Consider the following 17839-nt stretch of genomic DNA (forward strand, 5'->3'; position numbering starts at 1 on the left):
AACGCTAGGAAGTTCTAAGCAGTCTCGAAAGATAGAGGAGAGTTTCCCGAATATAGTGGCATGCAACTGATTAATTGTTTTTGGTCCTAAATAGCAATAAATTGATGTCAAAATTTAAAAAAGTGTCGACATGTGCAGTTTCTCCGCAATATTTTTGTATTTTTACGAAAAGTTCTTTGTTCGGCACGAAAACTCTACCCAGGATCGGATTCTGTAGACATTTCTGAAGAAGAAACGGCCCGGCAAAAGTGTCGGAACGATATACATTTCGAGTAGATCGAGAAAATGTTCGACGGCAACATGTACACGACGTTTTGCCACCATGTGCTTCGCTGCTCGCTTCTCTCTGTCCGACAGGGCCGAGGCTATGGGTAATCAACACCGATGGAGGGATCCAATGGGGCACCCACTTAGCGTGTGGAGCGTGCCATTTTTTTTAGTACTTCAATGTGCTGTCTTCTTTTACATATTTTTATGGATAATAATCACCAAACTGTGAATCATAAATTAAAAATGGAGAAATAATAAAAGAAAAATAATGAACAAAAACTATTCATTTTATTCTGAATTTGTTCGAATTACAAGTATATCATGTATACAGTTATTATTTAAATTATAACGATAATTCGATCATGAATAAATAATCATTTTCAAAACGTTAAACTTCTTGAAACATATTGTTAAATATATATTTAAATATTTATTTCATTATATGGCGTAGAAGCCAAAATTATACTAGTGTTTGAATACTTTCGTTACCAACTCCAAATACTCTGGTGTGATTTTTTGTGTGAAATATATCACAGTTTGGTGATTATTATCCACAGAAATATGTAAAAAAAAACAGAACTACACAGTACTACAAAAAATTCAAATATTATTTACAAAAAGTGGGTGCCCCATTGGATCCCTCCATCGGCGTTGATTACGCGTAGCTTCGGCCCTGTCGGACAGAGAGAAGCTCATGGCGGCAAAACGTCGTGTACATGTTGCCGTCGAACATTTTCTCGATCTACTCGAAATGTATATCGTTCCGACACTTTTGCCGGGCCGTTTCTTCTTCAGAAATGTCTACAGAATCCGATCCTGGGTAGAGTTTTCGTGCCGAACAAAAAGCTTTTCGTAAAAACACCAAAATATTGCGCAGAAACTGCGCACGTCGACACTTTTTTAAACTTTGACATCAATTTATTGCTATTTAGGACCAAAAACAACTAATAAATTGCAGGCCACTATATTCGGGAAACTCTCCTCTATCTTTTAACACCGATTAGAACTTTCTAACGTTCGTACTTTTCATGCAATACCTCATTTTTGTCAAAAATTTTGGGTTTTTACAAAAGTTCGTTTATTTAAAAAACTGAGGGTGATGGAGCAATTCGGTTTTCGGATTCTTGTTGAGAGAATGAAGCTCTACAAGAATTTCATAGTGGCTATAGGAATCCAGAAAAAAAGTTTGATTTTGTCGGAGAGTGTAACACTGTCCGACACGATTTTTGGGTTTCTATAGCCACTACGAAATTCTTATAGAGCTTCACTCCGTGAACAAGAATCCGAAAACCGAATTGCTCCATCACCCTCAGTTTTTTAAATAAACGAACTTTTGTAAGAACCCAAAATTTTCGACAAAAATGAGGTATTGCATGAAAAGTGCAAACGCTAGAAAGGTCTAATCAGTCTCAAAAGATAGAGGAGAGTTTCCCGAATATAGTGGCATGCAATCTATTAATTGTTTTTGATCCTAAATAGCAACAAATTGATGTCAAAGTTTAAAAAAGTGTCGACGTGAGCAATTTCTGCGCAATATTTTTGTATTTTTACGAAAAGTTTTTTGTTCAGCACGAAAACTCTACCCAGGATCGGATTCTGTAGACATTTCTGAAGAAGAAACGGCCTGATAGAAGTGTCAGAACGATGTACATGCGACAGAATTTGCCAGCCTAGCTCTGCGATTTTCTGACGAGTCGCCAAAGCTGCATGTGGCCTGCCATTATCATCGGTAGCCATGTTTTCACGATCGCGTCTCGCTTAATAATGACACGAGACATCTTTGTTTCAGTTTATTTAGGAGACTACATGTGTGTAAATGCAATGATAAAGAGAGATAGTCGTATATGTCTCAAATCAACATGTGCATGTGGATTGAAACTTGAAGTGACACTATCGGACAGAACTTTCCGGTAGACCTAATAAAATGCATAAAATTAGTCACCCAAGGTTCAAACCTAAAATAGCCCTGTTTTCCTTCTTTAATGTTTCGAGAAAATGGCTAAGGAAACAAATATTCTCATCAAAGGTACGTATAATTACCGAGGTAGAGGACATCTGTTCTCCAAATCATATTTTCCAAAATTTCATCGTCACTTTTTTCTTTAGATAAAATTATGTACCTTTATTAGTGTATCATTTAGTAAATAAGTGTATCATTTAATACTCATTTTCTTCTACAAATTTCAGAAGTGGGATTATAGTCCATAAGTGTATCATAGTGTATCATTTAATAAATATATAATATTATTTTTACTAATTGATAGTAAAAAAGAGAATTTGCAGCAGCACAGATACGTGTAATTGCATATTCGAGCTGCATCGTCGTTAATAATTTACCACGAAGAAAGACGAAACTGGATTTTCATACAAAATTCGGTGGTACCTCTCACTTAACACGTTCCGTGCCGAGCTGTTTTTACTCGACTTGTCACTCTGGCAATTTGATATTTTGGCTGAAACTTGATATATTATATGTAATTATTAATTATCGTATATACAATGTGCCCAAAATGGTTGGGACCATACTTAGACTACGTGTTACCGAGGTCAAATAGATGAAAAAAGTTCATATGAGCTTATGTCCGAAATTACTTTATTTAAAAAATATAAGCTAGGTCGCTTGACCTAACGCCTTTCGGCTTCTATTTATGAGGTCATTGCAAAAGAGTTGGTTTATAAAAATACGATAGAAACAGATGATCAACTTCGGGAATGTATTCAAAATGCATTCACTATTATTTCGAATACAAATGGAATATTTAAATGGGTTCGACAATCACTAATTCGACGAATGGAAGCCTCTTGGAGAAGGAGGGATCATCGAACATTTCTCATAATAACTATTACAATAAATTATAAATATCTTTAAAAGCCTACATCTTTTCGATAAAGCATTTTCGGACATAAGTTCGTATGAACTCTTTTTATCTATTTGACCTCAGCAACACGTAATCTAAGTTTGATACCCTATAATACTAATAATACTATATAATATACTGTACTACTAATATACTACTACTAATATACTATATACTACTAATATACTACTAATATACTAATATACTATATACTACTAATATACTATAATACTAAGTTTGGACACCCTATATAACGATACAACAAACCAATTGTGACCCATTTTTGTGGTGGAAATTAATTCTCCCGTTCGAAATTTGTTACACACTATTTTTTTTAGCGTATTCAATAAACATGTAACACGTGGCACGGGACGCGTCAGATGGAAAATATTGTACAAAATACATATATATTGTAGGAGTTCTGCATTTCAGAGTTGGGGTTTACGTTATAAGGGCTAGGAGAGGAATGCGTTGTCGATCGGCCGGGATAGCAGCAGTCGCCCGGCAAGCGAAAGAGATCCGAGTTCGAATCCTGGTCTGGATCTATCCGATAGGTCGACTCATTTTCTCCTAGAAATTTCAGAAGCGGGATTATAGTCCACGAGACCTGACGCGTTTAGACAATTTAGAATTTAGAATTTGGAATTTCGATTTGGTTATTTGGGATTTAGGGATCAGTCGAGGATCCATGGCCGAGGACGGCCATAGAGTCAGGAATAGCCGAGCTTGTGGGAGTTCGGGCATTTCAGAGTTGGGATTCGCGTTATAAGGACTGTGGGAGAGAATGTTGTTGTCGGTCGGCCGGGATCGCTTAATTGGTTAAAGCAGTCACTCAGCAAGCGAAAGACCCCGGTTCTCGAATCGTGGTCGCGCGCGATCTCTATCCGATGAACGTACGAAAATAAGCGCAGAAAATGAATTATATTTAATAAAGCCCGGCTTGTCGAAGGTAAAAAAATCTCCGGTTTAACGCGTTATAAATGTCCAATATTAAACGTCACCTATTTTTACGAAATCAAAGTCAGTCGCTTAACTCGTTAAGCGCCATGTCAGCGATCGGTGACTGACACTATACTTTTTGTTCAGACCGCGTTACTGGTGACTGACGATATAAAATTGAAAAGCTTATGTTCTTGTGTATAAATAAATTATAAATAAGCTTCATCACAGTTAATGGTATTTTAACTCTTTTGCATTTTGAAAGTTCTCGTAAAAGTCGTCAGTTTGTTCCAATATGTCACGATTAAAATTAACTTCGAAACCTACTGGCATTGAAAAATTAGTATCGCTATCGCGTGTGATCGATAGTGTACTTAAAAGTTATACGACTCTAGTCGTATTTAAAAGTTAACTGCAAACATTCTCCGACATTTGCATTTCTTTTTTACTTTTTGCGCACGAGTAATTCCAATGGAGATGGATGTGTGTCAGTATAGAACGTTTCTCGTCGATGGGGGAAAACATTTTTCGCAATATTATTTCGTTCGAGGGCAATCTGATGGTTTATTTGCAAAATTGCTACATAATAATCGTATAACATTTTTCGAAGTCTTTTGCTCTATTAACAGAAGCAAACCTACTGATTAATTATGAAAAATAATTTTATTTAACCCTATATGCACTCGAAGCTATTTCAACTCTAAAATATAAAATCATTTTTCTAACTTATAATATTTCTATTTTATATGGCAAAATGCATTTTATGCACATGAAATTGACACTTCGGACCCACCTAATAGTTACGTTCTTAACAATTTTTTAAATCTAAACTTTGTTAATATAAAAATTATCTTAAAACGTGATACAACAAATTTTAGTGGTGCCTCAGAGTCACCACTCGAGTGCAAAGGGTTAAATAGCGCGCTGCAACGACTGGCTCGACAGTAGCCTATTCTGTCGACCCAATTTTTCAATACATTTTCGATCGTTTGTGACTCTACTTCCCGAATAACTCGATGACTATTTTCCAGTGATTGAATTGTTTTTTGGACAATTAGAGTAACAATGGCCTTTAACAGTTCCCCATAAAAAAAGAATGTCCAATGACGTCAAATCGCAGCTGCGTGATGGCCAGGATTATTTAACGACTGGCGCAATACGTTGCGTCGTTGTAATGATTTTTCAGATTTGATCGTTAGGTTTACTGTTTTTTTTTTTTTTTACTAAAACAAAAAACTTTAAAAAGTATTGAACGGTTCTTTTTTGTACAGGAATTTTGGAATGAAATTAACAGACGGCTCACATCCTTTACACAGTAAGGTAGGGGCATTCTTCCATGTTTTTCTTTCCGGCTGCGTTTTTTCGGGTCTCGCTTTTCACATTCGCTTTTCAATATCGCTGGATGCTCAGAAAAGTTTCTACTCGGCATAGCCGTCCGGGGGTAACAGGATTCTACCGGCTCTCATCAAAATTTCAAACGGCAACGTTTCCGAACCGTCTCTGCCGTAAATTCCTCTCGCTGCACGCGGTTACATTACGCTCGAAGGAGATTTATCTCTTCATTGACACGAACCACTCGACTGTGTTCCCTAGAATTTGTATCGCTCTGGATAAAGCGATGGGTGCAAACTCGAGGAAACGTCAACGAGGCTGACGCGCGGAAAAATAAGAAGCACGCGGCCGTTTGAAATGCGCCCGCCAGTATCGGCAATATTTAGAACACGGATTTTTTCGACACGCTTTTGCCAATTTTTACTACATCGATCGTTCATTTCGTTTTGTATTTCTTAACACTAAATCTATCGACCACGAACAGTGACTGATTAATAAGAATAAGTTTGCTGATTAATAAGAATCACAAGGCAAACATTAATTAATACTTGTTCACATTTTTATAACAAGAATTCAGTGAATGGATATTTTTTGTATTATAGCAATTTTTTGTATAAGCAATCTTTATCATATCTTTTCCACGTTAAAATTTATACAGCAGTTTTATGGATGTCAAAAATTCTCGATTTAATTAAATCCATTGTTTAAATCCATTATTTTCACTGAATATTATATTAAACTTTTAAAAAAGCCTACAAGCGTAAAAAAAGGCTAGAATATATGTATGTGCATGTATATTGTATGTGCAATCTATGTACATTGTTTTACAACAATGACAAGATTGTATTTATTCGAGAAACAGAAACACGGAAACGTTTCTGTAATTTGAATAAATAATTTAATAATTCATAATTAAAAAAACAATTACAAATCAGTTATTTTGATTTGCTCGATAGTTCTAGTTTTAGTTCTCGATTAGTTCTAGTGTTGCTTATATTTAATAAATTGTTGAAACCGTAAGTATGTGCAACTAAGCTCAGTGTCATATATATAAGATAAAGAAATTATACGAACTGAAAATATTATAGGTCAATATCAATGTCATGATATTGGAATTAAAACAGCTTGGAGTGCAAAGATTTAATGTTGAAGGTCTTTTTGCACTTGTCTGTTATGAAGATGGTAAATAAAATATGAAAATCAGTTGTTCTTACGTCGCGCATTAATAATGAAGGGGTCTAATTCGGACAGTTCGATTGAAAAGAAGCAATTATAGTTACCCTTTACAATCGAGTGGCGACTCCGAGACGACGCTGAAACTTGCTACGCTATTTTCGAACGAATTTTCACGTTGTTAGATTTATCCGTATTCGATAAATTGTCGAATAATAAAACTCTCCTGAAATAATAAAAATTTCATATGTATCAAGTAAAAACAATCGCAACAAATAGATATGATGCAGGTTGAAACAAATGTCTTCATTTTCGAGTTAAAATAATCTCGAGTGCAAAGGGTGAAGAACGTTCCATTTTTTTGCAATTTCTCTTACAATTATATTATCGTCACAGATGTGAACCGTTTATTTTGAAAGTGGCATAAGTCACTTTGTTTTGAAGTCGATATATTTAAGGGTTTGCGTTTTAATACGTTTAAAAATATGCATGCTAACTTTCAAGAAGATTCACTTGTATTTGTTATCTCAGGATACCGATATTTTTCTCAGTATAAATAATTTCGTATAAACATTAAAAAATCACCACTTTTCATTACCGTAAAGTGACTTAAGCCACTTTCAAAGTAAATAGTTTAGAAAAATGACTGACATATATTAATTTTGTCCGACGTATTTTACCGAAGTGATGTTTTGAAAGGACAGTGATTTACTAAAATTGTTGAATAAATTACATATATAATAATAATTTATACCATGAACATATTTAATATAAACGTTTGATTTAAGTATATTTTATTTTAATATTCATAAAATACAAAAATAATTAGTACATTTAGAAACATAAGTATAAGTAATTTATATGAAAATACATCGGTTCAATTTAATTTTCGTCATCGATAGGAGTGATTAAGTCCTCGGAAATCGTGTTTTGTTTCAAATTTTTGAAATAACTGTGGTATATTGGGGGTATATAATTAAGCAAGTCCATCACGTCTTTGTATTTTGCTGAAGAAACAGGACGAGATCCAGCGTATAACGGATCCATTTCTATTTGTGAACAACGCCTAGGTCTTCCTCTTTTTGGTGACAAATCCAAAGTTAGAAATTCATCTTTTTCATCTAAAGTTAGTTTATAAAACATTTTATAGCCATCTGCTGGCGGGTCTGGAGGTAGCCGCCACATCACAATAATATAATTTACAAAACTGCACTATTCTCTTTTGCGCTTATAAAAATAAGTCCACTGATCACAAGTTTTTTAAAAATACTGAAAATAATTCAAAACAATACTTCGCACACACTTATCACACGTTTCTATTTCTTTTACACTAAGCCCCGCAATTAATTTCCTGAGTACAGCGACTTACGCCACTTTCAAAATAAACCTGTTTGTTATACCGTTAATTAGCAAAACTTCTCTCGAACAAATCTCAGTAGTTCTCAACTTATTGATTGCAAATTTTTAAAAAATGAAAAGATACCGTTCAATTGTAATTAGTGTTACCATTAACTGGATTTTTTTGAAAAAGTGACTTATGCCACTTTCAAAATAAACGGCTCATGTATAAGAAATCGGTAACGGTCTACATCAGAAAGTGGAGCTTTAACCGGTCGGCTTAGCAACTCTCGAGGACAAATAGGAAGGGAAAGAAGAAGGAAAAAGGGGACGAGCGTGGTGATGACGAGGGGCTTTCGAAAATCGAGAATATCGACTTATCGGGGCCGAAACCGTGAAATTTTCGCGACGCCATGCCACCGGGTCCCCGGCTCGGCCGGTCTAATAATTCCCGAGAAAAATTTGCCCTCGTGACGTCAGCCCGGCCGTTCTGCAGCAACTAATTGCGTCCGGTGAATCGACGCTTTTTGCAGGCTGCCTTGACGAAGGGTAACCGGGCTATTCTTCGGCCTGGAGCTGAGCAGAGCGTCGGCTCCACAACGAGTCTACGAAATTACGCCATTTTTCTAGGGAATACCACCCCGGCGACGAAGTTGTGCCGGTTCAAAAGAAGCTAATGCGTGAAGAATGTCAACGTTAGTAGCGTTTTCTGCGCCCCGCTTTCTCCGGCGGCCAGCGGGGGAAAATGGGTCGAGCTTTTAACCGCGAAACAGCCATCCGAGGACGATAAACAGATGCTCCGCAAATGGGCTGCTTGTTCTGATGAGTTTGGTAAACAGAGCAGGCCGGGAGACTGGATGGAGCGGCCACGTATGCGTGCTATGGTGGAAATTTCACTGATGTGTCATCGGTACTATTTAATTGGCAAACGAAGCAAATCCCCTTTGTTAGTTCAGAAGACACGGTTCGGGAAATTACGTCAGCCCTTGGTTTGCGGATAATTTTACTTTAACGAGTTCCATGCTAATCGCATCAATTGGAAATTAACTGTTTCATCTTTGATGAAACTGCAGCCTGGCTCGTGTGTTTCGAGTACCCGGTTACGAGTGTGATATCTTTGTAAGGGGACTTGGAAATGTATAATTATGAACGAAGTATGTTGATACTTTTTACCGAACGTTGGCTGTTCAATGTTAAACACGGATCGTATAAACCTTTCATTGTATGAACTTCCCTTCGTAAACCCGTCATTGCAAATATTAGGTCATGTAATGTGAAATGTTCGGTTATTCGAACAGATAGAACATTCATTTTTCTATGCATGGAAAATTGTAGTATGTGCATATGAAAATATGCACCATTTACTTACATGCGTCACTTTTGCCAGTTTAGTCTTTCCGAAAAGTTCGACATCTCATATCGTATAATATTGTTGCGAATTACTCCATTTCTCTCGCGTCGCGGCATTTTATATTTACAGTTAAGAATATTAACTATAACACAACTCGATACAATTATATCATAGATCTTTCAATTTGAAATGTTGCCACTCTTCCGCGTGGCAACCTCTATCTTCTATTATTCTTTAAGGAGTTGTTCACAACAGGGCAGTTTCACATTACAGCAACTTGATTTGGACAAGTCGTCGTAATAATATGTGCTGTAAAATGCAAAATAAAAATGTTCTGTTTCAATTGCGACAAGCAGAAATCGACCAGGAAAACGCTCATTCTTTCTTTAATTTGTTTTCGATGAATATACTTGTCATAATAAATACTTATAAAAAACAGCTAACTGGTTAAGAAGAATCTATACTTTGATATTCTTTATTAAATTATATTAAATTGTATAAGTTATTATTATAATAAATTATAATAAATTATATATATTAAATTATTATATTATTATAAATTAAATTATATATTCTGGAAAAGTGTTGCATTCAAACAAAATGCGAAGAAAATAGACAGACATTACAATAATTTACACACTTTTCAAAAAGCTGGCAACGGCAAACTGGTTAAGATGAATCTATACTTTGATATTCTTTATTAAATTATATTACATTATATAAATTATTATTATTATAATAAATTATAATAAATTATATATATTAAATGATTATATTATTATAAATTAAATTATATATTCTGGAAAAGTGTTGCATTCAAACAAAATGCGAAGAAAATAGACAGACATAGACACAGTATAATTACAATAATTTACACACATTTCAAACAGATGGCAACAGCTAACTGTTTAAACAGACTGGAAGTAACACATTAACATTTTGAAATTATTTTAACAATTCCGCGCTGTTGCGGAAATTTGAACATTTATATTTTGAAAATTAATCTGAATCACGGTTAATGCTTAGTTACAGAAAAAAATGTAGTTCATGAAAGAACACAATTGCAAGGAATGATCTGCTTTTGTGATTCATTTCAATTCCGAGATGGAACGATCAGTTATCGAATTGTGAAACAAACGGCCTGAATTTAGTCGTACGAAAGCGAACAGTGCGCCATTTTGACAAACACGAAGGAACCTGAAAATCCACAAAATCTCCAAAATTATTTCACGCGACATGTTCTAGAGCCGGTTGATCGTAGATATTTGAACGGAAGTATGCGAAAGAAGAATCCCAAACGACGCGAGGTCAGACGGGCACGAGACAGATGCGACGCAAGTAATCAATCGTATAATTTCTATCGACTAACCTCCGTGTTTTACCGTTCGGTAATTAACAAATAAAGCGTAGGCGACTGTCACTCACGCGGAAACTTTGTTACGGCTGTTCGGATATAGTTCTGGAACAGTCGGTGAACTGTCGAAGTACAGTGTTTGTCCTAATTGTTTCCCCCGGCTGTAAATGCCTTTACGTGTGCGATACGTTGACGCCGACTGTACGTCGTGTTATTTTTAACTTACAGGCGTACGGTAATTAATATCTGATTAAGTGGACAACAAAGTTCACTTATGCAATCGCCAACACGAACCTCGTGCACGTAGATCTGTCGCAGAGAGTTTACTAATTAGCAACATTTCTTGACGCTTTCGACACGCTTTCGAATTCCGACACAGGCCATTCTGCATATTTTTTTATGTTCATATTTTGTTTATCTGCATATTTATTAAAATGCTTTCGTACATATTAGCAATATATCTTTATACTTGAAGTAGAAGTTGAAGACTTGCTGGACAGAAAACTGATAAAATAACGCAAATATAGTTTACGTAGGTGAATTTGTTATATAAAAATCACAGTTTGCTCGACGCAAAGTTAACGAATAATATAATACGGCAAATACATATATTTGCAGACACGTACGTTCACGGATCGCAATCTAAAAAATCTCATGAATACGTTTCGTCGAATCATTTCAAGAAAATGACGCTTCTGTTGGTCTAAGAAATTTTTCTAAAAAAACGCGGTTCAGTTTTTCTTCTCATTTTCTTAATTTATTCCATTTCCTCGAGCTGTTTGACGAGTGTCCGTAGATGCATGCCTCTTAAAAACATGTTCCGGACATTTTTGAGGGCGGACGATCATCAAATTCCTGCTCTTAAAAATGAGTCGCAGTTCCACGGGATGAGAAATGTGCAACGAGGTTGTTCCAAGGGCAGACAAAGAATTGCGCGACGCTAAAAATCACGGTAGAAGGAAGTGGAAGGGCGTAGACGTCGTTGGAAGGGTGGCAGGACAAAGTGGTTCCGTACTTTACGAAATGAAATACACCCACGCCTTTAAGAAGGCGGCCGCACCTATGTGTACGCGACACTTTTCCACGTAGACCCGGGGCGATAAATTATCATCACACTTGGGATTAAAGATTGCCGAAAGACTTTTAACCTCGGGAAAATGTAGATTCTTCTCTCACGCTTGTCGTCATTATTTATTTCTCCTTTTAAATCATGTTTCTAGTTTGTTTCTGTTCCAATCTTTCGGCAAATATAATTAGGCTCGAGCTTCGTGTTTTGTAATTGTTACACAATTTTTATAGAATTTTGTTGACTCTTTTTACTGTGTAAATTATTATACATTTTTTTAAATTATTGTAGAATTTTTATTTAATCTTGCTGACTCTTTCTGCTGTGTAAATTATTATGCAATTTTTAAATTATTGTAGAATTTTTATTTAATCTTGCTGACTCTTTCTGCTGTGTAAATTATTATGGAATTTTTAAATAATTGTACAATTTTTATTCAATCTTGTTGACTCTTTCTACTGTGAAAAATGTTACACGATTTTTAAATAATTGTATAATTTTTATTCAATCTTGTTAACTCTTTGTACTACGAAAATTATTACATAATTTTTAAATAATTGTACAATCTTTATTCAATCTTGTTAACTCTTTCTACTGCGAAAATTATTACATAATTTTTAAATAATTGTACAATCTTTATTCAATCTTGTTAACTCTTTCTACTGCGAAAATTATTACACTATTTTTGAATTATTGTACAATTTTACAATTTTTTCATTGTTGTACAATTTTGTTGACTCTAGTGTGTAAATTATTATGCAATTTTTAGATTATTATGCAATTCTTGTCAGTGTACAAAAACTCAAGAAGTATCGAAGTGAATGCGAGCTTCCAATTTTATATTCGTATGCTGTATCATTTCCTATTGCACAAAAATGCTGCAAGTTATTCACAAAAGAGCTGATTATCCCCAATACGAACTCGTGAGTTCGTAAGAACACTTCTCACTTTTAGAGTATGCTCTTTCGAGTACATATGTACACAACCCCGAAAGATGGGTACACACATCATCCAGATTTTACGGACATGATCATGTTAGAGCTGGAATCATTTAACTGCTCTGTCGGTCTGTTAAGCACAGGTAAAGGAGTTAATCATCTGGCACACCTATTAATTCACAGAACTAACAAATGTTGAACAAAATGGGAACAATGTAATTTTTTCACAATAATATATAGCTTTTAGGATTAAAAAATTTGTACCACGTTCATACATAATTAAAATAATCGCTTTGCCGAATTTGTGACCGATATTCTGATCATTCGTAATTAAGATGCAGATTTTCGTGAAAACAATATTGTTGTTATTTAATTTCTAGGTAACAATGTAATTTTTTGATAACAATATATAGCTTCCAGGATTAAAAAATCTGTATATCGCGTTCAAACATAATTAAAATAATCGCTTTGCCGAATTTGTGACTGATATTCTGATCATTCGTAATTAAGATGCAGATTTTCGTGAAAACAATATTGTTGTTATTTAATTTCTAGGTAACAATGTAATTTTTTGATAACAATATATAGCTTCCAGGATTAAAAAATCTGTATATCGCGTTCAAACATAATTAAAATAATCGCTTTGCCGAATTTGTGACAGATATTCTGATTATTCGTAATTAAGATGCAGATTTTCGTGAAAACAAAATTGTTGTTATTTAATTTCTAGGAAAAGCAATGAAACAGAGATATCCTTCTTCTGTTCATATGAAATTGGATTAGTTGGAAGTCATGATATAGTAATCTTATATACTCCTTAATTTCTTAGAGCTTCATTTTTCTTTCAATCAATTTTGATATAAACGCATAAAATCCGCAATCTATTCATAGTGATCAACGACAAGTGTGTGCACTTTGCACTTTGTGCAAAAAAAATATCGTCTGCATCAATTGCAACGTCAATTGACACTTTTAAATTCTTGGAATATTTCTTTCTTAAAAAACGCAGCAAATTGTTTTTGTCGTTAATGAAATTCGTAGCCTAACGACAAGATTCTAATATTTTCAGTAAAAATCTGTACTGCGATGAAGATATTTATACAGGGTGTCCCAGGTTTTAGTGTTCAAACTTTGTTAGTGTATTCTATGACACAAAGTAAGAAAAAAATGTTATATAAACATAGGTCACGGTTAAACTACATATTATTTCGAGTCCAAAAAATTAGTAAATATTCTTCAGACGTTCTAAAGTAGAGGTGAACAGCGTTTTTCTTAGAAATATCACTTTTACGTAATAAAAAAAATCCGGAAAGTTCACGCTTCGTGACTTGTTCAATACTTCGAACGCGGCTCGAGTCCGTCCCGACCTTCTGTCAAAGCCTCGTGCTGCGGACTCTCTCTCTCGCACAGTCACCTCTCATTGGCCAGTGTTTTTCGTTAATAACTCGTAAACAAAGCCGCAGATTGCATTTTCGCAAACGAAAAAGTTACTTCAAATGACCTCAGCTATCCCTCATTTTCGGCTGTTAAAATAATTGTGGAACACCCTGTAGAGCTTCATTAAGGAGTTATAACAAAAATTCAGAATAGAGGAATAGTAATCAACTTGCTGTTACTGCGAGCATTGGCTTGAATAGGTCAGCACATGCCGTGTGTTTATGTAAGCTGTGTTTATTAATACATTTCAAAATGTCTACCGTCGTTGACAAATACATGAGTGACATCGATCGAAGATCGAATTTATGACCGTGCGAATTATTTTATATTCTCTATCATTTCATTGAACGAATTTTTGTTATAACTTTTTAACACGTTCCGTGCCGAGCTTTTTTTACTCGAATCTTCACACTTTGATATTTTACTAAAACTTGATGTATTACGTGCAATTATTAATTCTCGTACACATAACAACGTAACAAGAACTTATCAACGCCCATTCTTGCGGTGGAAATTGATTCTTCGGTTCTAAATTTCTTGTAAACAATTTGTTCAGTTCACTAAGTAAACATGCAAGCGTGTACCACCGATGGTACACGTGGCACGGAACGTGTTAGTAAAGCTCTATATGACCTATGTTTGCATAGCATTTTTTTCTTACTTCGTGCCATAGAATATACTGACAAAGTTTGAACATTAAAACCTGGGACACCCTGTATAGAACGATTGGCGATAAGACAATGTTGAATGCGAGGTATTGGCTGGGCCAATTTCAGTTCCGCGAAAACGTTTTATATGCACCGAAGTCCGTCAGCAATTAATAACAGAATACTAAGCTGTTAATTGGCACAGCACGGTGCCGCGGCACTGGTATCTGCAGTACCTGCTTGCACAAAGGCCGTATTACTTGAATGAAGCCTGTAAATGAAATTAGCAAGTCTCAAAGTCGTTTCAATTGCATTATTTAAACATGCAGAGATTATACAATTTGTCCACACCTGCCGAGCGACGTATTCTAAGCTTATTTCGTTGTTTTATAAATATTCCACTGTGCGAGGAAAAGACATTACGCGGACGTGAACTAACTGTACAAAGGGAAACACGGTCGTCAAACGTTGCATCAAACTTTTATGCACGGGCATGCTTACAACAAATCGTTTATTATTCTTATTTCTATATCATAATTCAAACTTTACTTGGAAACATAAGATGCACAAACTTTTAGCCAATCTGCAAGAACAAATGAGCTGGTATTTGACTCTTTAGTAGGGATCATTTCTCAAAAAGACTACGTAAAATATAAACCAGTGATTGCTTAGAATTTGAATAGTGTACATTTTAGCGTATATTCTATATTAGTGAATCAATTATTTACACTCGCAGTACTGAATTATTTTATTTATCATTCGTTGCAATCACTTGCGAAGGAAGTATTGTAATAGCGTAAATCAGGCCTGGACATCGCGAACCGCATACGAGCTTTAGAGCCGCATATGGAGTCTATAGTATAGTCTATATTATACAGGGTGCTCCATAATTGTGTTAACAGCCGAAAATGAGGGGTACCTGAGGTGATTTGAAGTAACTTTTTCCTTAGCGAAAATGCAATCCGCGGCTTTGTTTACGAGTTATCGACGAGAAACAGTGACCAATGAGAGACGAGCGCGCGAACTACAACGTGGTCGATCGATCGAGTGCAACGTGCTTTGACCGTAGAGCGTGACAGAAGAGGGGAGGCTCCGTGCCGCGTTCGAATCAATGAACAAGTCACGGAGCGTGAACTTTCCAAATTTTTGTTTGCTACGTGACAGTGATCATTTCAAGAAACACGCTGTTCATCCTTGTTTCAGAATGTCTGAAGAATATTTACTAATTTTTCGGACGCGAAATAATAAGTAGTTCGAACGTGACAGCCGTCTGAATTTTTTGATGTGACACGTAAGAAATCGAATTTCGAATAATTAATAGAAATTTGGACATACGAAATACTAGTTCAAATAATTATGTCCAGCACATCTTAAGAAACGACTGTTCATAATTTTCTTTACCACACAATAAATAACCATTTGCAATGAATGTAGCTATGTCTATAACGTCAAATAAATATTGAAATATAATTTCATACAAACAAGAGTATCTCATTAACAATTTTCAATACTTTTTCGAGTATTTTTACCCAGAGATCTGGTTATAAAGCAATACACGTTATTTTCTTTTAAAACCCGGTAGCTTCAGCGTTAATCACTGATTAGATTGTCAGAATTGAAGGGATTTTTTACTTCCTCGATTACATTGGGATTGTCAATAGAAATTGTATAGAAGTTGTCTTTCTCAAAAATTGTTTTACATTTCGCATGAAAATCCACGTCTGATTACAATCGATCCAGAAAACAGTATTTCCCGATCCTCGATTAAAATGAATGCGATCCCACCGTTATAGATTATTCGTACATCATATCAAAAAAGGCGAAAGAGATTCTGTCGTCGGTGGTGGCGGACATCCTCGAGGAGTCAGTGGTCGACGCAAGAAACTTGGCGGTGGTCGCTGGCAAGAGTTGCGTGACCCCCGAAGAAATGGAAAGGTCGCTGAGGAATCTCTGTCTGCGTTTGAGCACTGTGTCGGCCTACAACAATCACATCGGCACCTGGAACGGCTCCGAAGAGCAGAATGATCGCCGTGACGGCGACGCGTCCTCGTCTAAGGTTAGTCGAACGCGGAATGACAGTCAGTAAATTGCGCGGCCGCTCGGACACACCCCTTGTCGATAAACAAAATAGGCTGTTTCAGAAAGCTACGGCACCTCGACGCGCTGCCACGGGGACCGAAGTCGTAAAATAATCACGATCTATCGTAATCTACGTTTCTTGGGGTAAACCTGCTGTGAACAGTTGTCTGTCTTTGCGGCGAATAAACGTGTCATATAAGTGATCATCGACTTACGTCCAGTCCTTTTCGGTATTAACATTATAGTACAAGTACGTTGATTCGAAAGCAATAAAAATTATTTTAATTTCCATCGTTGCAACTTCAGTTTCCATTGTTGGAGCAAACGTATAAATAAATTGTAAGATAAGGAGTTTATCAATTGGCTAATTTACTTGGTTATCTGCGAACCTTAATAACTTTGCTATTTATGCAAATCTCGATGTTATTTGCACTCGATCTCTGTCAGTGTCTTCAGCGAATAACGTGTAGTTAACTGGGTGGGAAGTCCCACGAGGGGCTGAAAAAGGGACACCGTTGCCCTCGAGAGTGGGGCCTAAGGCCCGCCCCGATCGGTGTTCGCGCTGGGCTGAAAATCGCTGGCCGTACGGTCAAGCTGTTGAACAGCTCTGGTCTTAAAGCATTAAGCACACAGTAACTGACCCCAGACAATTTATATCGATAAAAGAAACTTTGAAGTTTAAGTTCTCAAGAAATCTCAATGAAATTGCTAAAGTTGTCTTTAGTAGCGAAAAACTTCGAAATTGGTTCCTCTACACTCAGCGTTTCGATGACCGTGTACGTGGCAATTTTAATGCCACAATCAACGGGACAACAATCGGCCATCTGAAAATTTCGAATTACGCAGCTTCCGCCGATATTAACCCTTTTAGTGCTATGCGAAAAAGAGGTGCCTATGCGAGAATAACCGGCCGAATTTCACGGTTTTACTAGGGTTTGGGAAAATACTCATAAAAACCAATCAAGAAACAATATTTACATGATTCAAGAAGCAGTAAATTAAGGACAAAATAGAGAACAAAACAATGATACTAGATTTTCTATATTCATTGAAAATT

At 35.8% G+C, this 17839-nt stretch overlaps 1 protein-coding gene across 1 annotated transcript; it reads left to right on the plus strand.

Annotated features, from left to right (window-relative positions):
- Positions 1 to 10318: 10318 nt before the first annotated feature.
- On the plus strand, positions 10319 to 17138 carry LOC117218332 (uncharacterized). Its single transcript, XM_033466629.2, has 2 exons — positions 10319 to 10599; positions 16497 to 17138. Exons 1-2 carry the CDS (start codon positions 10539 to 10541, stop codon positions 16787 to 16789), a joined length of 354 nt encoding a protein of 117 aa, XP_033322520.1. The 5' UTR covers positions 10319 to 10538; the 3' UTR covers positions 16790 to 17138.
- Positions 17139 to 17839: the final 701 nt, after the last annotated feature.

This window comes from Megalopta genalis, chromosome 2, assembly GCF_051020955.1.
Source record: "Megalopta genalis isolate 19385.01 chromosome 2, iyMegGena1_principal, whole genome shotgun sequence".
NCBI classification, from domain to species: domain Eukaryota; kingdom Metazoa; phylum Arthropoda; class Insecta; order Hymenoptera; family Halictidae; genus Megalopta; species Megalopta genalis.